Source organism: Zootoca vivipara, chromosome 7 (genome assembly GCF_963506605.1).
Source record: "Zootoca vivipara chromosome 7, rZooViv1.1, whole genome shotgun sequence".
NCBI classification, from domain to species: domain Eukaryota; kingdom Metazoa; phylum Chordata; class Lepidosauria; order Squamata; family Lacertidae; genus Zootoca; species Zootoca vivipara.
In genome coordinates this window covers 61135767-61163471 of record NC_083282.1, presented here as the reverse complement: position 1 = coordinate 61163471, position 27705 = coordinate 61135767, and the positions used below count along the sequence as shown (strand labels likewise).

General features: G+C 44.9%; 1 protein-coding gene and 1 non-coding gene across 2 annotated transcripts; both read left to right on the top strand.

Annotated features, from left to right (window-relative positions):
* Nucleotides 1-195: 195 nt before the first annotated feature.
* On the top strand, nucleotides 196-27700 carry PPM1J (protein phosphatase, Mg2+/Mn2+ dependent 1J). The gene is made up of 10 exons (XM_035121733.2): nucleotides 196-618; nucleotides 8000-8126; nucleotides 8672-8995; nucleotides 12040-12152; nucleotides 16234-16318; nucleotides 20516-20634; nucleotides 21321-21384; nucleotides 22238-22345; nucleotides 23439-23590; nucleotides 24352-27700. Exons 1-10 carry the CDS (start codon nucleotides 278-280, stop codon nucleotides 24497-24499), a joined length of 1581 nt encoding a protein of 526 aa, XP_034977624.2. The 5' UTR covers nucleotides 196-277; the 3' UTR covers nucleotides 24500-27700.
* On the top strand, nucleotides 2422-2531 carry LOC118089588 (U6 spliceosomal RNA). The gene has a single exon (XR_004693144.1). It is a non-coding gene; the product is annotated as a U6 spliceosomal RNA (small nuclear RNA).
* Nucleotides 27701-27705: the final 5 nt, after the last annotated feature.

Here is a 27705-nt window from a genome sequence, read left to right as displayed (position 1 = left end):
CTTTCGCCCCAGACTCGCCATTGGGGTGAGGAGGACACCGAAGGACGGGGCTCTGAAGACGCCCGTGAAAAAGGGAGGTCCTCGCTAGCCTCGGGGCGCCCCGAGAGGATGCTGGAAGCTGGTTGGGGAGGGGGAAGGTGCTCGCTCGGAGATTCCCTGACTTGGCGGCGGAGCTGCAGCCGGAGCCGAGGAGGCGGAGGCGGGGAGCGGAGCCAGGCAACGCGCCTCCCTCTCCCGCCTCCCTTCTCCCGCGGCGCCCGGCAGCGGCTCCTGCAGCATGTTGGGCAGGGTGCGCTCCGCGATGGCGCAACTCGTCGGGGGCCTGGGGGGCGGAGGAAGCCCCTCGAGCCCGCCGCCCGCCTCGGCCTCCTCCGGCTCGGCGGCGGCGGCGCCTCCGCCCCCTCCGCCGCCCGCTGCCCCCGGGCCCAGCTCCAACACCGCCGCCGCCGCCAGCACCGGTCCCTGCCGGGAACCGCCCCGAAGCAGCTTCTCCAGACCGGCTTTCCTGCAGCTCACGCCCGAGGAGCTTCTGCGGGCGGATGATCACACGGGCCGAGCCGTCCAGAGCCCCCGCGAGAGCCGCCGCCGCCGCCTGCCTTGGAGCACCGGCTACGCCGAGTAGGAAAGGGCGAGCGAGAGGGGAGGGCAAGCGGGGAGAGGGCTGCTTCGCGGGATCGCTGAGAAGTACTGTACACCCATCCCACCCCGAGATTATTATTTTTAAGTGGGGGTGCCTGCTTGTGAGTCTTGTAGTTATGTCTGCCTGTCTTTCCCCCTCTGCCCTTCCCAATCTCGGGCGTGTAGCGGGTGGTAAAGTGTCTCTGAGCATATTCAGAGAACCTTGGGATTTAAAGATAAGGGCTTTCGGAGCCAAGGTGAGCTTACGGTCTATGGATGGTTCGCAAAGCGAGCCTCCAGCTTCAGGGGCAGTCTACATCTGAAAACCTGTTGGTGAGCGCGTGTTTGCTTCTACCACGGTAAGGGCGCACGGCAGTTTACCTTCACGTGGTGCTTGCGGGCTTCCCGCATGCATCAAGACAGTCCTTGTGGAATACGGATCCAGCACCACCAGAGCCCCTCCTATAATCTAACCTTTAAAGTCGAGGTAGATTCCAGCCTTTCTTAATCATTATAGCCATAACTCCCTTAGTATGAGGGTGTCGAGAAGGGAGGGTGTATTCACGTGTAGATGAGGTAATGCGATGAGACTCGGGCTCTGGCCTTTCCCAATCCACTGATCAACTGATACTGGCGCTTTCCTCAAACGCGATCAATCCCACCCCACATTCCCCACCCTTGAGCCGTAGGTCTTCGTGCAGCTGCGCCGCTCACCCTCTTGCAAGTTAGCCTGGCGCGCCCCGCTCTCCAAGGACTTGTGAGCTCAGGTGCGCGGTTAGTTAGGTGGAGAAGCCCCGTCGGCCAGTCAGCTGTCCAATGCTTAACTCACCTTGGAGGGTCTGAAGATGCTCTGCGGCCGCTCATGGAGAAGGCGGGGCGGGGCTATGGGGCTGGGAGTAGTTCTTTAAGCTAACCAAGCCTAGCAGGGTGCTCTGTGTCCGGTTTCGCAGAGGACAATCTTCGTTTGATGGGCAGTGAAGAAGAGAAAGAAGATACAGAGGAGAAGGGAGGGTGTTCGAAGTTGCCCATCACCTGGAGAGTAAACAGAGCAGGTATACAGGTTAGCTCCTCGCAATTTCCCCCTGCTGTGCTTAAATTGTAGCAATTATTTTTAAAGTTTGTGTTTAGTTATATGCAACAACACATGCAAAATTTATGCAGTTTTTATCCAGTATGTTTCTTCTTTTTGGGTGATGTGCAGGAGGAAAAACGTGGAACACTGCCTGTGTACTGTATCTATTTTCTGCTTCTGTTGTTAAAGGCATATTGAGATTGTTATCTGTTTCCATGCAACCTGATCCTTATGAGGAAGTGAGCTTTCCAAACTGTGTGTTGCGACAAATTAGTGTGTTGGCTGCAGTGTGTAAGCGTTGCACACATTCTCCCCACGCTCCTCCCAGGGCTGGAAAGGCTAGTTCACCTCCGCCTTGCTAGTAAAACTGATTAACTGTGTCGTGAAATGATGCATATTTAAAAAGTGTGTCACCAACATGCAAAGTTTGGAAAGCTCTGGTGCACAGTGACATTTTTCTGTTCTAGGAACTGTGCATAGGCTTGCTGTGGGAGAATCTGTCTCTCTGGAATCACTTACATTAGGTGCAGCTGAGAGTCCCTGCCTTGAGCTCTTTGCTGCCTTCTTTAAAGGTGAGGTGGGCAGGTGTTGGATTAGTTGCTGGGAGAGGTAGGTGATGCTATCAGACTGAGTCTCCTAACCTTGTTTTCTTCAGAAAGTTTGTAAATGATAATTTCTTGCAACAACATCCACCCACCCAAATTTGTCATTACAATTGGACAGCTCCTGTCTTTTTCTTCAGCTTTGTTAATAATAAATACAATATGGGACAGTATAGAGAAGATTAGTATAGCTCGTGAGGGAGGATGACCTTCAAATTCATGAAATATTCCTGATTTTGTCATATACTAGATGGAGAGGTGTGATTAAACACTGAAAATGCAGAAATCGGGATCTCTCTGGGTCAAGCCAGAATGAGTTTAAAAATAAAACTCCCCATGTTCCACAGTCCCAGTCAAACTACCATCCCTACTTTGCTACTGTTAAAGGAAAAAACAGACATTTTAAATGCAGTCATGCATTTAATCTTAACCCACTTTTGGCTCTCATGCACACCCACACAAGCAGCTCTCTTGTCCTTGCAGTTGGAAGAAAAAGCTTGAAAATGTGGCTAAATGTATTTTTTGGAGAGAATCCAGAACATACAAAAATAGCAAACTACTTTAACAGAAAATACACCCTCTGATGTCTAAGGCTAGTGTGGGTTAATTTTTAATTTTTATTCTCACTAAGATCACCACACATTATTCTGAACAGGTTCCTGTGGATAGAAATTCAGCAGCTAAAGCTTTTATGGGGTATAGTGAGATGTGGTGTTTGGGGAAATTGGCATCTAGCTGGTGAAATATAGGAGTTTTGACAGACAAAGGTGCTCATGCTTGTTTTAGCTGGGTCTCTTTTTAAAAAACCATATAATTCATTAGGTTTATATTGCAAAACACTGAAACTGCATAAAAGAGAGCTTTTACTCCTTCCCTCTTTTATTCTATTTGTATTCCTATGTACATTTCACATATCTACATAAAATTATAGTTTCAGTTTCCAGTAAGTTAAATGTTCCACTTTTCGTAAAAGTGGATGACTCCTTGCTGCTCTGTCCCTGACCTTAGTTGGCCTTTGTTTGGCAGGAAAACACATCTTGGTTATAAGAAGGTTACTAGGGCTCAGCCCTGAGATAATGATACAGGTTCTAAAAATAATTATCTAGATAGGGGAGGTGTCATTTGCTGATCTGGTTTTCTTTTCTTTCTGAACTTTTTATTTAGGGAAGGAGAGACCTTGACCATTGTTGTCAATTGTACACTTGGATCTGTTTCCTCTGGAGAAGCCCCATTAAAATTACTGGTTACTCTCAAAGTTGCAGATTGTGTTTATGCAGTGGATAGTTACTTAGATAAATGCTACTGAATTCAGTAGGGTTGATTCTCAACTAAGCATACATAGGATCTCAGCCTGAGGCGTAAGTGCACTTAACTTGAAGGCTGGATTGAAATCTGCTTCAAAGTAAAAGTGTTTAAATATTTGTAGATGTGTGGAAACTGTCTGGGCATTACCATTTGTAGGATTTGGAACTTCCTAGATGAAAGTGGTATAATAATAATAATAATAATAATAATAATAATAATAATAATACCCCGCCCATCTGGCCGGGTTTCCCCCCCCCCCCGCCACTCTGGGCGGCTTCCAACACATATTAATATACATTAAAATATCACAGATTAAAAACTTCCCTAAACAGGGCTGCCTTTAGATATTTTCTAAATGTCAGGTAGTTGTTTATCTCTCTGAACTCTGATGGGAGGGTGTTCCACAGGGTGGGTGCCACTACCGAAAAGGCCCTCTACCTGGTTCCCTGTAGCTTTGCTTCTCGCAGTGAGGGAACCGCCAGAAGGCCCTCGGCGCTGGATCTCGGTGTAATAAATAATAATAATAATAAAAACCATCATCTTCTAAAAGTTGCACATAAATGTTGTACATTGCTTTGAGATGCCTCATGAGAAGTGATTCAGAAATAAAATAAATAAGAAGTAAACAAATAACCAGGACTGACTCAAGGCATTTTGCTGCTTGAGGCAGAGGGCAAGGTGGCACATCCCTCCATTCTATGCCCAAAACTGATCGGACTTCAACACTGGCAATGGGATGACTTCCTCCAGGGCACATGAGGCCTGGGGAACATTTAGGTCTAATGTCAAACAGTGAGGAATAGCCAGAGTGTTCTGGAGGCTGCCATTGCTGCCCAGAGCGCCTGCCATCTGGGATTGTTGCCTCTCTCTGCACATAACTGTCCAATGGTGCCATGGCCCTGCTCAAAATGAGCCACCCTAATCCACTAATGCCTGTTTGTTTTACGTACTTTCAGCATGCATTGCTGGAGAATGTAGAAAGTTAAGGTTCTCTTAAGGGTAGAAATTTACCAAAGGACGACTTCATAGGTAACAAATTGTAAGAAACACAAATTTGGGTTTGATTCTGTCATTCTTAAGAATATTACTCCTATAATGAACATGTTTGTTGCAGTTATGCTTTAACATTTGTAGATGCACATTTCTTTGTAATGTCCGAAGCTGTCCACAAATCTGTGATGGCTGAGCTAAAACTCAACACACTTGGGTGACATTATTTCTGAGAAGGAATCTAGGTGTGCCATGTAAGCTGCAGTCTTAACTATGGCTATTCAGAAGTACAGTACGTCCCATTGAATGCAGTGGGAGCTACTTGCAGATAAGTGAGGTCAGGATTGCAGCTGTAGTCTTTATGGGATAAACAGTAAATTGAATCACATGATTTGTACCAAATCAGAGCACTGCCAAATTTCAAGCAGCCTCTACAGCAGTTTTTCTTGCCCTGGGATCAGGGAGAAATTTGATTCAGTTCACAATTGGAGGACTTTCTTAATTTCCCCTTTCCAAAACAAGACATAAACTGAAACAGCCCTCTTTTGAAATTCGCACTTCTCCAAATTTTACTATGCAAGTTTGTCAGCCAAGTAACGTGTACAAAAATACATATACTAGTGTAACATGTGCATAGAAATGCATATATTAGTGAAAAATAATATACAAAAATGCATCATATTAGGAGAAACAGATTTGCAAGATTTGACGTAATTGCCCATCCCTTGCCCTTGGCACTGGCAAACAGCAGGGAACCCCCAGGGAAAGCTTTTCACAGCTTGGTAGTGATCTATCTCCATCTTCAGGAGTTCACTGTCTTGCAGTGGGGCCTGCACCAGCTGGCCCTGCTCCTGCCATTGTGTTCCTGATCCCTGCTCTCATTGGGGGAAGCTAGCCAAATTCACGTAGTATCTCTGTGGGCTAGCATCCTAATACATCACTGGTAGATAATTTCCCAGTGTGGATGCATGATGCTAGGGGCAAAGCCAGCCAGGATAGGTCCACTCTCCCCCTCACTTAATTGAAAGGAGCTATTTTTGCCTGATGATTACAGCAGATCCTCAGGCCAGTTGAAAAGTTGACAACCCCACTAGTTGTATGTCATGGACAAGCAGATGTATGACAGCTGAGCTGGATTTAGCCTGCAGGCAAAGAACACACCACCAGGAGCTGTATGGTGACACCTGGAGCAGGTGTAGTGTGCTCCACTTCCGTCTCATTTTCTGAGGTACTACCTGTATATATCTTCCAACTCTTCTTTTTTGCTTCCTGCCTTTTCAGAAATGCTTCAGGAGAAGGAGGCATTGCCTTAAAATATATTTAAGCGGACAGGCTATGGTCTGAAGGCACAGGAAACACAGGCAGAGCATATTTGCTAAAACGGGACTGAACTATGTGGGGCACCATGTATATTAGTTTGATGGCAGGATATAAATGTATTAAATACATGATTTTCTTATTTTCTTTCTTTATTTCTGTGTGTGGTTAGGTACTTGCAGTTTAAAACGATGACACTCCTCCAGTTTGTTTGTACTTCCAGTTCTTTAATGTGTTTAAAAATATATTGTTGCTTCAGAGGCATGTGGAGGGTTTTGCTAACCTCTTGGCTCTGGGAAAGTGTACGTGAGAGGAAGTTTGAGAGTTTTAAAACTCTCAGACTCTGTTCAACCACACTCCTCAAACGTCAACCCAAAACAGAATTTATGCATGCTCTTGTCCAGGGAACGTTTCCTGTTTCACATTTCTACAACTTCCTCCCACAAAGATGGGTTTTGTTTTTGTTTTTTTTGTTTTGCAACTGACATTAGCATTGCCCTCATTTCTGTAGCCAGCACAAGGAAAAACTGAGAGAGACCGCTTAACGACTGATGGGAAAGGTGAGGGATGAGGACGATTGCCATTGGTGGCAATCTCTTCTCTTCCACAGAGGGAGTAAACAACCAAGTGCTCTGAACTGATCCAATGTTTCCAGAGTGCCTGCAATAATAAAGAACACCCAGGAAACATCAGCCCCAGATCAGAGCTCTTGGCTGCCTATTTTCCCCATAGAGGAGAAGAGAGGAGGAAAGAAAACTGCTACCAACAGGTTCTGCCCCAATGGTTTCCCTCACTATTTTTTTATATTTGATTTGATTTTATATACTGGCCTTCATCAAAAGAGCTCAGGGCGGTTCACAAGGTAAAAATACAATATAAAAGCACAAATAAATAGTTAAACCAGAAGCAACAAAACAATAACACCCCCCAAAACACATTTAAAAGGCTGTAGAATATTAATCAGCCCAAGGCCTGGTTGAAGAGGAGTGTTCTCGCCTGGCACCTAAAAATATATAATGGAAGCACCAGATGAACCTCCCTTGGAAGAGCATTCCAGAAACAGAGCCACTGTAGAAAAGGTCCATTCTCATGTTGCCACCCTCCAGACTTCATGTGGAGGCGGCACACAACGAAGGCCTCAGATGATGAACATAGAGTCCGGGACAGTTTATATGGGGGGGAGACGATCCTTCAGATATTGCGATCCTAAGCCATCACTAGACTCTGAGCCATTTTTCTTTCCTCTAAGGACAGTGCTGCCACTGATGCTGCTACCATCTCTATGGAACTCTGGTTTGTTTGTTTTTAGTGGCAGTGCTAGTGCATGTAAATAAGGATGGGGGATGCTGGGCCACTAGAAATGACTTAGTGGGCCTGTTGATGCCCACAGGACACCAGTTCAACAAGCACTAAAGAAACCAGCAAAGTGGGATAAGTGTGCAGACCACACAATGCCAGGGCCAGGTCTTCGGCAAGTGGAGCTGTGACTGCCAAATATGCCCTCTTTCAGATTGTCTTCCACTTGACATGACACTTTGTCTTCAGCTTTGTAAAAGAGCTCTTCTTCTTCCTCCTCCTCCTCCTCCTCTTCTTCTTCTTCTTCTTCTTCTTCTTCTTCTTCTTCTTCTTCTTCTTCTTCTTCTTCTTCTTCTTCTTCTTCTTCTTCTTCTTCTTCTTCTTCTTCTTCTTCTTCTTCTTCTGCGATTACTCATAGCCGAGTAAGATTGTCTTCCATGAACACAATCGTAACAATGAGTCCATAAGTGATTGTAAAGACCAATTCTGGATCCATACGTCCTTCCACAGTGGTAACACAGATTTCTGGGCAAGAGTTGATCATGGTGCGGGTTTGCCAAACATGCCTTCCTCTTAGATCGTTTCTCCTTTTCGCCCTGAGTTTGTGCTTCTTCAGAGTCCATAGCACCTTTGGTAAAGGCTGTTCTCCAGTTGGAGCGCTCGCTGGCCAGTGTTTCCAAGTTATCAGTGCTTATGTTAAATTTTTTAAGATTTGCTTTGAGAGCATCTCGACGCATGGGAAAAGGAAGTTCACTAATCTAATCAAACACTGCCTGTCTGCATCTTTCTTTCTGCCCAGGGTGATAAATGCTGGCAAGAGCCAACACAACGAGGATCAAGCGTGCTGTGAGGCAGTGTATGTGGAAAAGAGACGGGCTGTGAGGAATAACCCAGCCCCCAAGGAAACCTCTGGAGATCTAGAAGGGGTGAGCAACACAATGACTAAAGAGTTCCTTCTAAATGTTGGCTCGCAGTCCTATATCTACCTTCTGTATTCTGGTTTGAGGAGAGGAGAAAGTGATTCCAGGTACAGCTGATGCATTGACACAAGACGTTTGGAACTTCAGAAGTTCCCTTGAGATTTGTTCCATTCTCCCCTGGAGTATTTATTGTCAATGTTGCTGTAAAAGGAATGAGTGGCACATGAATTTGCCATAAATGCCCCTCAAGCTTCCCCCCCCACACCAATAGCCTTTTGCACACAGATCCTTCCCTTGTTTCTCGTCTTCCAGTTGCATTACAGTAGATCAGGAGTCTGGGAAGAGGATGTCCTCTAAGCCTCTAAATTTGCACACTATGGTTTAAGTTAACCTGCGGTGCAGAAGGAGCTGGAACTTCAACAATTAAAGTTCATGGCATTGTGTATTGTTACTGCCTCGTCTCTTTTGGCTTTTAATGTGTTTTGTTTCCTTCGGCTCTTTGGGGCAGATCTCTCTTATATTTGATTTGATTTGCACCTCGTTCCCTGCAGGGCACCAAAGGCCTGACTTTTTACTACTGGGGCTTGTTTGATGGGCATGCTGGAAGCGGAGCTGCAGTCATGGCATCCAAGCTGCTTCACTTCCAGATCCGTGACCAATTCCGAGACTTGGTGGACATCTTGCAAGACTCCTCCCTTCCTCCAATCTGCCTGGAAGAAGGTCCCAGGACAGTTCTAGGAGAACCAAACAGGGTTCCTCTGGCTGAGGAAGATGCTGAGGTCCCAAACAATGCCCTGCCACGCTTCCATATGGAAAAGGCCGTTTCCCATGAGAGTTTGGTGGTGGGAGCTATTGAGAATGCATTCAAGCAGATGGTGAGTGTGCCAGGAAAAAATAGGGGCATGCTGGAGAAGAAGGTTTGATTCAGTGCTATAAAACATTTTAAAAGATTTTACTGGCCAGAAGTGGAGTGCAATAGATAGAAAACTGAGTTTGCACATGGGAGATTCCAGGTAAAGGATCCTACTTGACCTTGAAACTGACCAAGTGACCTTGGGTGAATTATTCACTCCCGAATTTTCCTAAATCCCAGATTTTAAATTAGAAAAGTATAGCTCAGTGATACCCATCTGGAATCATTTGGGGTCACAAATGAAAGAACCCTAAATTAAGTGTGTGTGTGTGTGTGTTTTAAAAACCCAATTTTGATGAGCCCACACAGGCATGGCATGAAGTGCAAGCTGGAGAGAGTCCTGGGATCTGGGATGTGTTCCGTTCCTGCCTGGCTGTCTTCCATCCAGAATGTGGATTCACTTCCTTTTGCAGCCAAGATGCTGACGGGGCAACCCATGACTATTTTGGTCTGACAGGGTATTTGCTTACCCAGCTTTCAGATCATGAGTCTGCTCTGCTTGGCTCTTCCTCTGCAGCTCAGCCTTGTGAAGTTCAGGCCCCCAGGCTCCATTGCTGCAGCCCAGGAAGTAACGCAGACAGAAGCTGCATACACTATAAGCATATAATTTGTCATGGCTTCCCACATGACAAACTGGGTGTAGGTGTGGGTCCTGAGAAGTCTTAATAGTGATCCCCAGACCTTCAATGCACAGGGTAAATGTGCTGTTGCTACTGTTTCACCTCCACTTTTTTAAATAAGTTAGCAATAGAAACATGTAAATCTGCCATATACAGATCATTTGCCCGTCAGTGTTGTCTACACTGTCTGGTAGCAGCTTTCCAGGGTTTCAGACGTGGTACAGTCCAAGTCCTACCTAGAGATGCCAGGAATTGAACATGGGACCTTCAGCATGAAAAACAGATGTTCTATCAATGAGCTACAACCCTTCCCCAAATGCCTTTAAATATATTTACACCACATTCTCTCCACCACATTCCTTTCTACATTGCTGTAATAATTAATCATGTATATTTGCAGAATTTGAAAACTATTGTTCCTTTTAGTAGTCATTGTAAACAATACCTGCAAGATAGCTCAGACTCCTAATCTTAGGGTTGTGAGTTCAAGCAGGGGATCAGACTAGGTGACTCTTGTGGTCCCTTACAATGCTACAGTTCTTTGATTCTAATAACGAGGAAGTGAATAGCCCTACTAAACTGATACTTGTGTGTGTGTGTGTTTGTGTGTAAACAAATATCCCTGATCCTATCTTGGAGAAATGCCCAGTGCATTCTGGGATCGATGTGTGGGCAGAAATGTCCTCAACAATGCTCACACACCATGATATTATCATCCTGTGATGAGAAGCCACCACACACAAACAAATTACACCACTGGAACAGCACACAGTCCTTTGCAAGATTGCATATTAAAGCCATGCAAACTCAGATAAGGGAGCTACTTCAGGAGAGGATGGATGCACTATTGCTGAAAAGCAAATATGTTCTGCCAGATTCCTAACTGCTGGTAACCTTGGGAGCAAAGGGAAGGGAAGCTTCTACAGATTTTTGTTGGGTTCATTGAGGAGGAGGAGGAGGAGGAGGAGGAGGAGGAGGAGGAGGAGGAGGAGGAGGAGGAGGGGGGGCAGGTTTAACCCTCCCTCTAAATGTATTGCAGTCCCAATCCCATTCCTTTTCCTTTCTGTGGCAGCTTTTTTTTTTAAAAAAGTGCATGTTAATTATTTGCATGCAGTTAAAATCCTCCCAGCTTGGTCTAAATTGGAAGAGGAAGGGAAGTGGGGATTGGAAAAATGTATGCATTTTTAAAAGGAAATGCTTCTATTTACACACACCCTTTAGAACAGAAGCAACACATGTCTATTTTGTTCTTGACTGAGGTATATGTGCTTCCCAAGAAGCATGTTGGAAGTGCAGGTACTTATGTGGGAAGCTATCTGCGAGAGAGACAAAGTGGTGGGTGGGTAAAGAATGAATCACTCTCTGCTCCTGATTTCTGCTTCCCCCACATGGCTTTTCCACATCTTAAAGTATACACAAAAAGTATCAGGTGTAATAATTATTAAACAACAAACCAACAACACCAGAACTGGCTTATGAATATAAAGGACAATTTTACTAGAATAAATATATAAACTCACAAACCTACTAAACAATGAGCAAACTAAAGTGCAATGTGCATAACCAAGCCTGGAGATACTCATAAACATAGAATGAACTAATGTTTCTCTCATTGCTATTCCGGTTATGTACATAGCTGTCAAGTCTCCCACTGAAAAATGCGGGATCAGCAGCGGTGCGGCACCGGAAGTCGCTTCTACACATGTCCGGACATGCGTAGATGCAACTTCCGGTGCCACTCTGCCCGATTTTCAGTGCCCAGGCATGAGCAGAGTGGCACTGGAAGTCGCTTCTACGCATATCCGGACTTGCGTAGAAGTGTCTTCCGGTGCTGCGCTACCCATGTCTGGGCACCGGAAATCGGGCGGTGCCAGGACCTAAAATAGAGCCTCCCTGGCAGGTAGGAAATCCGGGGGGTATTTATGGGATTTTTTCCAATCCAGGCTGCTAGCGGGAAACGGTTTAAAATACGGGGGTTTCCCACGAAAAACGGGAGACTTGGCAGCTATGGTTGTGTATGCGGTAAGTATTTCATTACACAGCTGAGCTGGAACAAACAAATTGTTCTTCAAATAGTCTTTCACTGGAAGCACAAAGCCATAAACGTAGGAGCAGTTGCGAGAAAGCGTTCTTCAAGAAGTCGTTTGCTGGAAGCGCAAAGCCATATATGTATGAAAGGGTTTTGTTGTTGGACCACATCAGCATGAGATGCCATGGACCAGTGGCCAAGGACAGTGGGATTTTGGAATCCAACAACATCTGGAGAGCCAAAGGTTTCCCCATCCCTGTCCACCTTGATGTATAGGTGTGCTTCCTGTCTTGTTGCACTGCACCTCTCTTCAGAGAGCTGCCTTCCACAAGTGAGTCTGTTCTTCTCTCTCCCCAGGACATTCAGATTGAGCAGGAACGGGTGGCTCGGCATGCATCAGGAGGCTGCTGCGCCCTGGCTGCCGTTTATCTCCTGGGGAAGTTCTACGTGGCCAACGCAGGTGACAGTAGGTAGGAGAGAGACGAGGGCGGGAAAGGCTACTCTGCTGCTTGCTGTGTTGTGGCAGCCCAAGCCATGTCACCAGGGGAAGGATAAGATTCCTTGACTGCCTAGCGGAAATGAACCGAAGTCTTTCCCAGTCATAGTTGCCAGTTGGTCACGGAATGGAATTCCTTCATGTAAGCAAGTGAGCTTGGAAAGGTCATATGAGAGCCTAGGAGAAATATGTCTTTCAGGAGAGTTAGAGAGAAAGCCACCTACCCACCAAAGTCTAAGTAGATCTAGAAATATGCGCCCCTCCATGTGGTCAGCTATGCCCTATGGTGGAGGCAGTAAACGTATACGTAAAAGGTATACGTAGGGTGGCACTAGGAAAGGAATAATATTCCCTGGCCCTTACGTAGTCATTATCTGAGTTACCAAACTGCTGTGATGCCAAAAGGTGTTTGTACAACCCCCACTAAGCGCCTGCATTTTTTTAAAAAAAGATAATTTTGTTTTTCAAAAACTTATCTTTTGAAAAATCATATATTGCCTGGTTGCTTCCATTGGTAACCAGCTGCTGATACTGTGAGGCCAAAGGTCCCATTTGGACCAGCCCATATCATTTTTTTAAAAAAAAAGATTGGCCACACCAACTTTTACACTTTGAGTACACCCATTTTCACACGCTGGCCTTGAAGGATGGACCACGAGTCAAAGAAGCCTCAGTCTGGAAAAGGCTGTTCTTCCTTTCTGAACATAATGGAGGTGGGGGAACAAAATTGGGACTGCCAGCCCTACTTGTGCTCTGTGTTTTCAGCAGGTATAATATCATTAGGTGTAGGGCTAACAAGTGTTCCCCCATTTTCCTCCCTACACATGCAGACTTTACTGTACAAGGGGAAGGGGTGTTGTGTCTTAGGCATGGAAAATAATCAATGTTTGTTGATGAGTTCCAAAAAAAATGTTTTACTGCTTGTCTCTTTACCTTGGCCTTGCAGCAGCAATTTTAAAATAAATCTCCCTTTGATAATCAGGACATTCATCTAGTACTAATGCCAAATATGAAAAGAGCTATATTTCAACGAGTAACTGTGTTCTTTGTTTTTAACCCAAACTCTTTAGTAAACATTGAACACAAATGAAAGTATTTTGAGAGTACCAGCATCTGACAGATGCTTTTCATAGATTTAAAACAAAAAACTAGTATCTGATATTTTTTGGCCCAAACCCTCCACAGGATTGTTGAAATCCTGCTCAAAATGCCCTTCTTTCACCTTTGGGTTGCTGACACCCTTGTATCTCATGTCTTATTGATTTTAGCATGCAAAGAGGGAAAGACAATAGTAGGAGAGTCACCTCTCTCCCCCCCCATAAGGCCATGCTGTATCTTTTTTGCATTTTCAGAATCTTTTTAAAGTCTCCTTTCAATCTTAATCAGTATGAGGAATAGGCTTTAGTGTCAACAACTATTCTTTTATGTAGATTCCATCCTGATGAATGTGGGTGTGTTTTGAAGCTGTTTTTGTCAATCTGTGGTTGCTTTGGTAGGAAATTAGGTTAGAGAACAGGAAACTGCAAGGAAGCCATTCTCAAAGTCATAACCAGCATGGATGCACGGTGTGTCTGTCTGCCTGTGTGTGTGTGTGTGTGTGTGTGTAATCAGCGAGATAGTGTATTGTAACTCAAGTGTGGAGATGTTTGGGTATATCTACGTTACAAACTTTCATTGGCGGTATACCAGTTTAATAGACTCCTGGGACTGCAGTTTGGAGAAGATTGTGATAATTCTCTAATAGAGATCCTTAGCTCTTCTTCCTCCTCACTGAACTGTAGTTTAGGGAGAATAGCCCCCATCATTCACAGCAAAGGGGCTCCATGAGTAGAATAGGCAGTGAGGCTGCATTTGTGGCCCTACTCCCAGCACTGTGAGTATTCCCGGAACCAGCCCCAACATCTGGGCACTGGTGGGAATGTCTGAAGAGGAGGAGCCTATGCGCATAGAGTTCCATGTGCATAGGCTTCCCCATGATCTGGAACCACAATTGTGTAGCACCTCCAATTTCATGGAAGCCAATTTGCACACATTTTCCCTTTCAGGGACATGGCAAAGATACCATACATAAAGTAGGCTAAGGAATAGTTGCTAGGCCACTTTTAGACTATAGAGCAGTGTAGATGTCTCCAATTAATCCATAGTGGATACAGTGTCCATGGTTACAATTGCTGTTAGTGATTCATTCCTAAACGTGGAATACCATTACTTTCTTGGTGTGTCATCTTTGACTTTTTTCCTCATCAAATGTATTTTTGTCACCTTAAGAACCTTTGGAATATTGATGAATGAAAGTGAAACAAGGATGCTAATTACGGCAAGGGTTCCCAAACAAGGGGAAATGAATGCAGGGTTGTTGTTGTTATTTTGGAATTGGCAAGTGTTGGTTTTGTTTTCCCCACTGAGTCTTCGGCTCCTTCTGTTCCTCATTCCGATTTCTCTGTCAGTCTTCTTTGTGGTTTTGCATGAAAAACACAGATGCTACCCCCTGCTCTGTGCATGTTGGGAAAAAACCCAAGTAGGAAACAATGAATGGATAAAAAGATAGGAAGGGCAAATTTGTTGGTAATGTTTCCCATGCATCAGTTGGGAGCTCTGGGCACATGTCTGTGGCACATCCTATCACTGTTACAGTCAAATGCAAGTTTTTCATCAAACCAGAATAATTATTTAAATATGTCATAGTCTATTCTTTAGTGGAACAGAACCCGGATCCTGATGCAAGACTTAGACAAAGTTAGAACTGCCACTTCCAGCAAACCTGGAGGCTTTGGGAGTTAAGCACAGTTGTTGCCTACCATTGCAGTTCAGTTGAATTTTGTGTCTTCTTTTGTTCATAAAACCTTTTTTGTTTGAAAACAGCAGCACTTCTCTTGCTCAGTCTCAGTATGTCAGCAATCAATAGTGTTGGCTGGAGTGAGAAATGTGCATATTCAAATTTATGTATTGAGTACTTTGTATCTTATGGTTTTGTTGATGGTTACCCATTATGTTGGCCATGCTTCTCTTCTCATGATCACCCTCTATTCTTTCTGCTCTGTTTTCTAGACTGGTTTTTCCTAATGCTCTGCTTCTTTTCATCATGTGTTTGTGTTGCCCAATGTCCCACTGTTCAGGGCCGGCCCACCCATGAGACAAGGTGAGGCAACCACCTTGGGCAGCAGGATCCACAGGGGCAGCAGGCCTTGGAGGGCTAAATTGGCTAGGGTGCCCCCGCCAGGGACCTGTCAGACTTAGGCTATCATGCCAAGAACATCCCAGGCCTCCCAGCCAACCGGGGACTTCTGCCCCGGACTTCAGACAAGCTCTGCAGAGGCCTGGTGATCGGAGTTGTACTCCAAAATATCTGGAAGGCATCAGGTCCGGGAAGGCTCTAATCCATTTTACAGAGAGGTGTTTTTTTTGAAGTGGAAGAATCCCAAATACCTGTCCCTGCAACTTCCTGCACAGATAGAGAATGACTGGTACTGGGCTGAAATGTGACACTTGTTTTCAGATCTCTTCTCCATGGACCTCACTGAATGGCCTTGTGTAAGACACGGCCTCTAGATTTAACCTTCCTTGTGAAACAAGAAGCTACAGTAACCCTTAGAACAGCAGAAATGAATTCTGCCTCTTTAGATTGAAAGGGGTGCAGCGACTAGAGGATTCTCTCCTCCAATTGTGGTAGCACAATTGACAGGAGGCTATCAAGGAGACTTTGACTGATAGGTCTCTGAGCTCCATGATGCAATTGCAAATGCCTCATAAGATGGCATTTTGGGAAGAGGAATCTGTGGGAGAGGGAGTCTCTTTAGGCCACTTAATGTGTGACAATGCATTGCATTTATCAGCTGCCTAGACCATTTTCTCGTGCCACACTTCATGCTTATTCTTCTCCCCTTACCACCTGCACCGCAATCACCTTTCTGTATAGAAAATAAGCATATGCAAAGTGGACCTTAGCTAACACTGCTGCTTCCCTTTGCCCTCGGATGTACTTTCTGCTTTCCCTTCCTATACTGTCTCTTTCTCTCACATGCTCTCTAATGTCCTCATTCCATGTTTCATTGCAGGGCCATTATCATCCGTAATGGGGAAATCATTCCAATGTCCAGGGAGTTTACTCCAGAGACAGAGAGGCAAAGGCTGCAGTTTTTAGTAAGAATTAACTTTTTTTTTCCTATCTGATTTATTTTAACCCAAGTGCCCAACATTTAGCACTATCAACCAAACCCATCCAGGAATAAACCTGAGAAGGTGTTTCAGTATGAACAATGTCTTCAAGCTCACCAATAAATGTATGTCTAAACCTACATACTTACAGTCATATGTACATGTACAGCCTAACAAACCTCAAAATACTGTTTTGTAGTACAGTGGTGCCTCGCTAGACGAATTTAATTCGTTCCATGAGTCTTTTCTTATAACGAAAAATTCGTCTAGCGAATCCCATAGGAATGCATTGAAAAAAAAATTGAATTTTTTTTTGCCCATAGGAACGCATTAATTGAATTTCAATGCATTCCTATGGGAAACCGCGATTCGCTAGACGAATTTTTCATAAAACGAATTTGTCTAGCGAGGCAACCTCTGCTCAAAAAATCATTTCGTTAAGCGGAAATTTCGATAAGCAGGGCATTCGTTAAGCGAGGCACCACTGTAATTGAAAATACTATTTTGTAGTACAAAATTATAAATGGAAATTTAATTTGAAAAACAGAATAGCAAAAAATCATCCACTCAGGAACCAGTTCTGATAATGGAAGCTGCACTGCAGTTATTGATGGAGATGGAGTATAAATTACCCTACCTTCTGCTGGATATTCAGAACTCCAGTGCTTGGAGGTCAAGCACATTAAAAATAGTGCTAAAAATGAATAGCAACATGCGTGAACAGGATTGATGTTTTTAACTGATCTGGCAATAAACCTTTGGAGGTGGCAGATATTGTAGCTGATAAACATTCAGTCTCTTCCTTCCATATTTCCAGGCTCTCTTAGTGAAGGTACAATAAAGAGAGGACCCAACTAGATGTGGTGTTAATTGCGTCCATCCACATAACATGTGTGTTTTCCATCCACTGCCATGGTGCTAAAGAAAATGCACCACAAACTGCTCTTTGCATCAGGAGGGAAGCAATGGAGACTTTCCCTCCAGAGCACATAGCAGCTTTGAGGGGCAGTTCCTCTTGGGACCATTGCAGGCAGGTGGTGGTGGTGAGGGTTAAACTCTTCCTGCTCACCACCTGTGGTCATGATGCTGCTCAGGCTTCCCTGTGGTTGCTGTTTTACTAATGTGCGCGTGTGTGAATTGCATTTATTTAACTAACGTCATACCTAGTTTGGTGCAGAGGCTCTGGTGGTGCTGGGCTCCTGCCTTTCTACTTCCAAAATGCTCTTGAGCACTGCATAGGTAATACAGGCCCTGCTCACTTCCACCCTTTCACTGTGTTCCCCCTGCTGCATAGCTGCCAAGTTATCCCTTTTTTCCCCAGGGATTTTCCATTATGCTGAATAGGCTTCCTCGCGAGAAAAGGGAAAACTTGGCAGCTATGCCCTGCTGACCCCCGGATTCTAGAGTCAGGCTTGCAAGGTACACACACACACACACACACACACACACCTCTTTTCTCTAGAAGAGGAAGAAGCTGCCAGGGTTTTGTTAAAATTATTTGCATATTGCATGAGTTCTGTCCTAAGGCAGAGGAGGGGAAAGAATCCCTGCGAAGCACAGTGAGAGACTCCACAATGCAAGCGAGCAGAGGTGCTGCTGGCAATGCTTCCTGGCTCAGAGTGGACCTCCTTGGCAAGACACCAGGTGGAATCTTATCTGCTGTTCTATATCCAAACAGCTTCCATGTCTTGTAAGGGAGGAAATTGCACCGAGTAATGGATCCTCTTCACTGGCTGCGATAAAGAAACTGAGCACTCAGAAAACCAATCTTACACTTCCCCTGTGGGCTTGAGCAGTTCACTTTGAGCCAAAGCCCTTTTATAGCTTAAGCCCTGTTCTGTATGTAGTGCCAGAGCAACGACCCTTTGCACTGTGCCAGTGTGATCTGAAATGCCCCACTTAAATCATTGCAAGAGGGAAACCTGATGTATATAATCTTCTGTAGTTTTGCTTTTGTACCATAAAAGATAGAATTTGTTCTGCCCATTTCCTCCTTTCTGTGGATTAGTTACACTCAAAATACACAAGGGGGTGAGTGAAGGGGGTTCACTGCATAATTTGCTGCCCGTTTGAGTCCTGGGCCCCATTCTTGCGAGGTTTACCCAGGTGTGCTGCCTTCTGAGCTTTTGTTGCTGGCTCTTTGGCTGAGGGTTTGCTTGGTGAGTTATGGCCTCTTTTTAAAGACATTGGCAAGTCATGGAAATCACAGAGCCAGCTCTGAAAATTAAACCCTGATTAGGGCAGCAGTGGCAGGAGGACAAAGGAAGCCCTTTTCCTTTGCAGGATGAAAAGGCAACCAATCTCAAAGCCACCTTTAATTTCCTCTGAATGTATGTGTGGAAGAGAATGAATTGCTGTAGCTGGAACATCTAACCTGGTATCAAAATGGGATTCTGACATCTCCAGGCATAGCATAGGATTCAATCTGTGTAGGATTTAGTCTAGCACAGGGGCCAGCAAACTTTTTCAACAGGGGGCCGGTCCAGTGTCCCTCAGACCTTGTGGGGGGCCGGACTATATTTTGAAAAAAATGAAGGAATTCCTATGCCCCACAAATAGCCCAGGGATGCATTTTAAATAAAAGGACACATTCTACTCATGTAAAAACATGCTGATTCCCAGACCGTCCGTGGGCTGGATTTAGAAGGCGATTGGGTCGCATCTGGCCCCTGGGCCTTAGTTTGGGGACCCCTGGTCTAGCAGGTTCCCCCACCCCGTTTGCACAGAAATAGGATAGATTGTCTAGGGTAATGGAAAATTATGCCTGTTCAGCCAAACTGTCGTGCTTGCACACTCACTGTGATTGGCCTCCCTTAAATATATCTTAAATAATTTCAGCTTGTTTTCACTTTTGGATGTTTTTTGTGCCTGGAAGCTTTTTCTGCACGAGACTCAGTCTTGTTAATTCATGCTTCAGCTAGTAATTAGGTATCTGCTTGATAAAACTACTTCAGCCAAATCCTTTGCAAGTCACAGAGGTCTAGTTGCTCTCTGCTGACTATATTATTAACCAAATGTGACTTTATAAGGTTTTTCAAAACGTTTGTAGCTTGGGGGAGATCCTTGTTAATTCTGCCATGAGCAGAAGATGCAAATGTGCCTTCAAGATTCAACTGTAAGAAAGTTTTGGCTCCAAACAAGATGAGATATTAATCAAGACTGGGCCTTGGGGTTTTTTCTTTATTGTATAATAGCTGCAGGAGATATATGTTGGGCAGAGTAGGGATTTAACCCATCGTCCTGAGCTAGAGTGCCTGTCCCTCGGAGCTGCTATTTGCTCAAGCAGTAAAACTGCCACTATTGCTAATGACAGTTTAATTTCTTGGGCAAATAATTAAGCTGCTTAAAATTGTGGCTGATCTTTCATCATGGCAGCACCTACACTTTTGAACTCCCTGCCTATTGACCCTCACAATACTGTTTTAGATGCCTACCAATAACTTTTTCATCTCAACAAGCCAATCCCAATATGCAATTTAATATTAATAGAGCCAGTGTGGTGTAGTGGTTAAGAGCGGTAGCCTCGTAATCTGGGGAACCGGGTTCGAGTCTCTGCTCCTCCACATGCAGCTGCTGGGTGACCTTGGGCTAGTCACACTTCTCTGAAGTCTCTCAGCCCCACCCACCTCACAGGGTGTCTGTTGTGGGGGAGGAGGGGAAAGGAGATTGTTAGCCGCTTTGAGACTCCTTCGGGTAGTGATAAGGCTGGATATCAAATCCAAACTCTTCTTCTTCTTTTGTCCTCCCCCCCCCCAATTTTATCTGTGTATTGTTGATAATGATTTCATATGGTTTTATTGGCACCACTTAGAGATGTTGATGTTGTTGTTGTTAAGCAGTTTAGAAACTTTCCCTAAGTGTGTGAGAGCAAGGGTGGATGGGGGTGTGGGGAAAGGGAGGGGGTGGCAGGATCTGCACTTTCAACAGTTCCCCAAATTATCTTCTCTGTAAGTGTAAGACATACAAACATACATACATACATACATACATACATACATACATACATACATATATATATCTGTGAAGGGATGCACGTGGGACAAATAATTGAAGGGTTTGTGAATGCTCAGTGCGCCCCCATGAGGGTTCTTCAGGATCTGGGACTTACAGATTTCTGTTGTTTGGGTGGAGAAGATCCAGGCAGTGCTCATCACTAAATTTGCTCTCCCTTTCCTCTTCCAGGGATTTTTGAGACCTGAGCTGCTGGGGAATGAGTTCACTCACCTCGAGTTCCCTCGAAGAATCCAGCATAAGGAAGTGGGGAAAAAGATGCTGTACAGGGACCAAAACATGAATGGCTGGTAACTTTTCATCTGATCTAGATTACACTGATTGCCAGAATCAATCAGAAATACAAGATGAAGGAACTCTGTGTTCTAGTGCCCGCTAGTTACATCACCTGGACTAGAAATTCTCTACTTCTCCCTTTCTTCTTGTCGTGTTACTAAAGCTGGAGACCGACGATGAAGGCTTTTTCTTTTTTTAAGGGAGTTTCTTTTGGTATTATAGAGTATGATGTGCACACTCATATGGCTATTGCTTCTACTGAAGAGTTTCTGCAGATTTTTGTATGACTTAAGTAATCCTGCTTGGTCAAAGATAACAGTGGGAGAAAAACATATATTTTGTGTGTGTGTTTGTGCAAATGCATGCCTGTACACTCGGGGAAATTGCCTAAGTGAAATGGTTCTGACCTGAGTTTGCTGCTTGCTTGCTTGGCATTGGGAGGAGGATATTCAGTTGTGCTTTTCACAGCAGCCAGAGCTCTGTGGTAGAGCATATGCTTTGCATGCAAAAGGTCCCAGATTCAATCCCCAACATCGCCTGGTAGGGCTGAGACAGTCTGTTGTCCAAAAACCTGGAGAGCTGTTGCCACGCAATAGCAACAGTACTGAGCTTGATGGACCAGTGGTCTTACTTGGGCAGCTCCTATTCTAACTTTCATCTGCACTGCAACACATTTTGTGTGATTTCTTTTTCTAACCAGGGCATATAAAAGGATAGAAGAAGATGACCTGAAGTTTCCACTTGTTTACGGAGAGGGTAAAAAGGTGAGGCACTGAGCACAGTTGAAAATCGATGGAGAAGTGGAGAGAATTTTCATTAAACAAGGGCATGAGGATTCGGAGTAGACCTACTAATATAGGTTGAGGTATGCGATATTGGTGTCAGAAGCACACTTTGGCTTTGACAGATACACCTCATTGGTAAGTCTGCACCGAGCAATTTTTGTATGCTACCTACCTGCTTGTTCCCCCACTCCATAGTATACAACGTATGTTATGTTAAAAAAATTTAAACCACCTTTCATCCTGACAGGTTCTAGGGTAATACACAGCAATGCAATGCAATGCAATGCAATGCAATGCAATGCAATGCAATGCAATGCAATGCAATATAATGCCATATAAAATAAGAGAAAGCATAAAAACACTCCATACAACACTAAAAACAGGATGGCAACACATAATAAAACTAGAAAGCAAACGAAGCCCATAAAACCAATTTAAAACAAGGAAAAAAATGTCTTGGCCTGGTACGGAAAAGATTGCAGGAAAGTGTTCTGAAGTCAAGGCACCACCACAGAAATGGCCCTCTCTTTTCTACATGCATAGTTCATCAATTGATGGCAACCAGGGAAAGGCTTCATCTGCAGATCTTAATGCATAGCCAGGTTGGTATGGGAGGAAGCATGTGGCATGCTGAAAAAATGAGTCATCTCTTTTAATCGAGATCTATATTCTACTTTATGGCTGACTGCCTCTGATCCTTCTTTCCATACTTATGAACCTAGGACCTTCTGCATGCAAGGCAAGCTGGAGTGCTAGGAGCCTATCCGAGTTGCACAAATGCTCATTATGTTGCTATCCTATTAAAAGGCTACCCCCCTTACTTTCCTCCTAGGCTCGAATGATGGCGACTATTGGGGTGACGCGGGGTTTGGGTGATCATGATCTCAAGGTGTACAGCTCCAACATCCACATCAAACCTTTCCTGTCCTGCACCCCCGAGGTGAGTTCATCAGAGCGAAGATTCTACTTCCTGGAAATACAGCTGCTCAGTAACAGCATATTTTTTTCCCATCAAATATTCCAAAACTTGTTTGTGGGGTGGATTCTGGAGCTGAGTCCCTCATCCACCTCAGGAGTTTTCTGATCACCCTTAGCTCCCCAATCCACTTATCTCCAGGTCTGGCTGCAGGCAAGACACTTCTTTCTGATTTGCAGAATTGTCACATACACCAGCACACACACATACGTTCCCAGCCTGTACAACACACACACACACACACACACACACACACACACACCCAAATAGGTGGTGCTTCTAATTCAGGCTTGAGCATTTGGACTAGGGTCTCATCCACCACCAAATCCATACAGTATGGGGACACTGGAGGGGAGGGCTCACAAGGGATCAATTTTTGAGGCAGAAAAAGTCTGGGGCTTTTTCTTGTGTGCGGTTGTGCGTGTGTGTGTGTGTGTGTGTGTGAGAGAGAGAGAGAGAGAGAGAGAAAGAAAGAAAGTGCATAATAGAGAGGCTTGAAACAGCAGATAAGATTGGTGTAGCTGCAGAAGACAAGAGCTAGGCTTCAGAACAACAACAACAACAACAATTTATTTATATGCTTCCCATCTGACTGGGTCGCCCCAGCAACTCTGGGCTGCTTTCAACAAATTAAAACATGAAACACAATAAAACATCAGACATTTAAAACTTCCTATACAGGGCTATCTTCTGATGTCTTCTAAAAGTCAGATAGTTGTTTATTTCTTTGAGATCTGATGGGATGGTGTTCCACAGGGCGGGTGCCATTAAGAGAAGGCCCTCTGCTTGGTTCCCTCTAACTTCACTTCTCACAATGAGGGAACCACCAGATGACCCTCGGAGCTGGACCTCAGTGTCCAGGATAATTCTACTGGGTAGCTATAGTGCTGCTGTTCCAAGATTCCTGTGCATCCTTATGAATGGGGTGTCTAAGCATAGAATTTTTCCTCACCTCTGGGGAGTGACAGGACTCAGAAAGTACTTCTCCTTGAGGAAAAGCATTTGCAGAGCCTCGCCACCAGAGCAGTGAGGCTGCATCCCTTACGTTTTTCTGCAGGTTCGCGTTTATGACCTCACACAGTATGAGCACTGCCCTGACGATGTGCTGGTGCTGGGCACAGATGGCCTCTGGGATGTCACCAATGACCGAGAGGTTGCCAATGTGGTATTTGATGTCCTAATGGGCTATGAGCCCAATGACCCTTGCAGGTGAGTGGGGCAAGGTTTTGCACTTGTGTGCTGAGGAATACTTACACCAGAGTGGTTGAGCAGAGACTTTATTTCCTAAGATTCTGAGGTCCATTGTTTGCTCTCAGTCTGGGGTTGGTTAATTCCCTTACCTCTTTTCTGTTCTGGGACTTGAATGCTTTTTGTTTCTCTTACCTTCAAGTCCCCTGGTAGCGTTAGGTCTTAGGGGCAAAGTACATGTTTGTTGTTCATTTGTGTGTGTGTAATGAAGCACCAATTTCTTGGAAATTAAAAGCAGCCTTAAGAGGTTGCGATTTTGAGTAGTAGGTGTGGGGAGAAGGAGGGGTTTCTGAACCTTTTAAACTGGCAGCTGTTTTTCCATTCAAAACCCCATCTTTATGCTAGAGGTTCCTGCCCACTCTTTTGCTCAATTTTTTTGCTTTTTTTAAAGTTGGAACTTTATTACATACATTTGAATATAAGCAACCAACCATTTGCACTTTACTGTTTGAAAACATGGGTGGGGAACCTTTTCTGGCCAATGGGCCAGATCCTTCTATCCCCACCCGCTGCCAGGCCAAATTTGAAAGGTGACTGAGAGTGAATGACTGGCCTAAGATCTCCTAATTAGTTGCACAGTGAATGAAGTGGGATGAGATCATTATTGTGAACACCATTCACTCTTAAAAGTACATTTTTATTTTTTATTTTTAAGTAACTGTACTCTACCACGTCTCTTGCATTGTGGGTGTGCATTCTGATAGGCTGGTTCTGTTTCCCAGGTACACAATGGTGGCCCAGGAGTTGGTGGTGAAGTCCAGAGGGGTTCTGAAGGAACGTGGCTGGAGGCTGGCCAATGACAAGCTGGGCTCTGGAGATGATATCTCTGTCTTTGTTATTCCCCTTGGTGGTCCAGGAAACTACACCTGAACCTCAGGTCCCAGGGACACAGAGGTCATGATTCTAGACTTTAAAAAGAAGAAAAGCCGAGGGAAAGAACCACCACCTTGCAGCAGAACTGGAGACTGTAGATTCTCCCTACACCTGGAACATTCATGATGCTCTTCCGAAGAGGATTGGGGGTGGGGGAATGTATGACTGCACCTTGGGTCCTTGTCCCACTCTGTCACAGCTTTCTGGGTTCCAGCTAGGGACACAAAGACGTAGCCCTGGTCCACACTTCTGTTAACGGCAAGGAAGTCAAGGAAGTGCCGTTCCTCTCAGGATTTACACCCATCGGCCCTGGAGACCTGTAGGAAAACTCGCATTCCAAGGGTTGCGTTAAATTTGGACTTCTGGTCACATGGAAATGTCCTCTAAATTGGGTAGCAGCACTGGAGTCTCCCCACAGAATTTAGCCATTTTGTGTGTTCTTTATGCCCAATTGCCTAGAACGTCTTTCCCTTCCCTTCTATCCTTGATCCTTATTGCTAAAGGGAGCACCAAGCAAGTGTGGCTGATTGGTTGGTTACCATTCCTCCGGCTTGCCATAAGGCGGCCCCTGAAGCTTTCACTCCAAACCACTTGTTGCGTAGTAAGGGAGGGATGCATCCATAGTGGTTTCTTACACTAATCCTGGATATTGCTGTAACTCGGCCAAGTTGGTTGGTTTTTCATTGAATGCATCTCCAAATGGCAATGAAGGAAAGGTGCAAAAATATTCCTGCCATAGAAAATGTCCCTGGAGAAAATCAGCTGTGCCACTCTTTCACCAGATGGGGGTGCACTTAGAAGAACAGACAGAAAAAAATAACTGTGATGAGACATCTCTAGTTGGTTTAAACAACTGACCCTTAAATAAGAAGATACAGAAATCTACTGCAGCATAGGGAGTTACCCCATCCCAGACTTACGCCCCGGAGAGGTCACTTTGGTGCTGGAAACACAGCAGAAACATAGAAGACAGCTATTTCTACAGAGGGAAGAACTATACTTCTGGTCTGTTCACCTTCCATGAAAAGTACTGTAATGCACTTCTTGAGTTGAAGTTCTGCCTCTGAAGCCCAAAGCATTGAGTACTTTGTTGAGTGAATAAGAAGCCTTCAAAATTTGTGCCAGGGAAGAAATGGATTCATTTTTTTAATGGAACTGTAGTTTTCCACTAGCTGTGTTGTGCAAAAGCAAGATCATCCCTAGCCAGGGGAATTTGCACCTTAAATTTGCCCTTGTACTCGTATCTAGCTGTGAGTTAACTGAGTTTTAAGAAGAAATTAATTTTAGGCTTCACAAAAATACCTGCCACCTCTTAAGTGTAGACAGTACACAGTGGGACTTATTTCTGAGTAGACAGAAATATTCTGTTGGGCTGCAGCCCTATGCACAATTACTTAGAAGTAAGCCCCTTGGAACTCAGCAGGACTTCTGAGTAAATGTGCTGTTATACAGCACAGATCCTGGAAGGTTGGATCTCTTTGAAGAGTGTGCCATTAGTACCCGAGAAAAGATTAAAGAACCAGCTGAAAAACGGCAACCATTAAGTTGCCATCGCTAAGTAAAAGCTGGCTAAGGCTCTTTCTTGCTGGAAAACATTTTGGTATTGATTGTTGTGCTGTCACTTTCTAGTAATTGTGATATGTACCTTGTCACCAGTAAGAGATGAGAGTCAAGTGAATGCTTCTCTTGGGAACCAGAGGGGAGGGGTGGGTTTTTAATTCAATAATAATAAGAAAGTTGTATCCAGATCCACACTGTATGCTAACGAATCATAGGTTGGAAGGGACCCTGAGGATCATCTAATTCAACCCTCAGCAGTACAGGAACATGCAGCTGTCTCTTACTGGGACTGAACCTGCAACCTTGGTGCTATCAGCACCACACTATAACTGACTGAGCTATCCAGCTGATATACCCTGCTTCAAGCATTCAACAGATTTGTCAAGGAATATGTATATGCATATTTTGTAAAGTATTAGTTGAGTACTGGGACCCAGGTGGCGCTGTGGTTAAACCACTGAGCCTAGGGCTTGCTGATCAGAAGGTCGGCGGTTCGAATCCCTGTGACGGGGTGAGCTCCCGTTGCTTGGTCCCAGCTCCTGCCAACCTAGCAGTTCGAAAGCATGTCAAAATGCAAGTAGATAAATAGGAACCGCTACAGCGGGAAGGTAAACGGCGTTTCCATGTGCTGCTCTGGTTTGCCAGAAGCGGCTTTGTCTTGCTGGCCACATGACCTGGAAGCTATACGCCGGCTCCCTCGGCCAATAATGCGAGATGAGCGCGCAACCCCAGAGTCGGTCACGACTGGACCTAATGGTCAGGGGTCCCTTTACCTTTACCAAGTTGAGTACTACAGCACTGTGGTCTAAACCACTGAGCCTCTTCTCCTTGCTGATCAGAAGGTTGGAGTTCGAATGCCCGTGACCGAGTGAGCTCCCTTTGCTCTGACCCAGCTCCTGCCAACCTAGCAGTTCGAAAGCATGCCAGTGCAAGTAGATAAATAGGTACTACTGCGGTGGGAAAGTAAACAGCGTTTTCGTGCACCCTGGTTTCCATCATGGTGTCCCGTTGCACCAGAAGCGGTTTAGTCATGCTGGCCACATGACCCAGAAATATGTCTGCAGACAAACGCCGGCTCCCTCGGCCTGAAATCAAGATGAGTGCCGCACCCCATAGTTGCCTTTGACTGGACTTAACCGTCCAGGGGTCCTTTACCTTACCTTTTTACTTGTGCATAGAGGGCAAGTAAAGTGAATGGGGCTGTGGGGCCATGTGTTTGGCCCAAACCCCACATTCATTCATTCTATTATTCTTCCACTGCTGGGTTAAGCCCAATATCTACACCTATCTATATAGATATATCTAGATCTTCTCCGTACATGGGGGCTTCCCATGGAGTTGGAACTCTTGAGTGTTCAGGGTTCTAAATCATGTGAGGATACTCCACACAGTGAATAGGTTAGAACAGAGATGTGGCCCTGCAGCCTTTCTTGCCACCCTAACACATCAGCGATGTGTTGTCTTGGCAGCCCAGGACCACCATATGTACTGTCCAGGCTTGTGCCCCGGGGAGACTTTGGTGATGCTACAACTTGGGTGCTGCTAACACAGTGGTTTGGCTTCCCCCTTGGAGGCACACTCCATTGTCTCTCAAGACAGATGAATACTAACAACTATTTTATACACAATTCTCTACTGTGTGA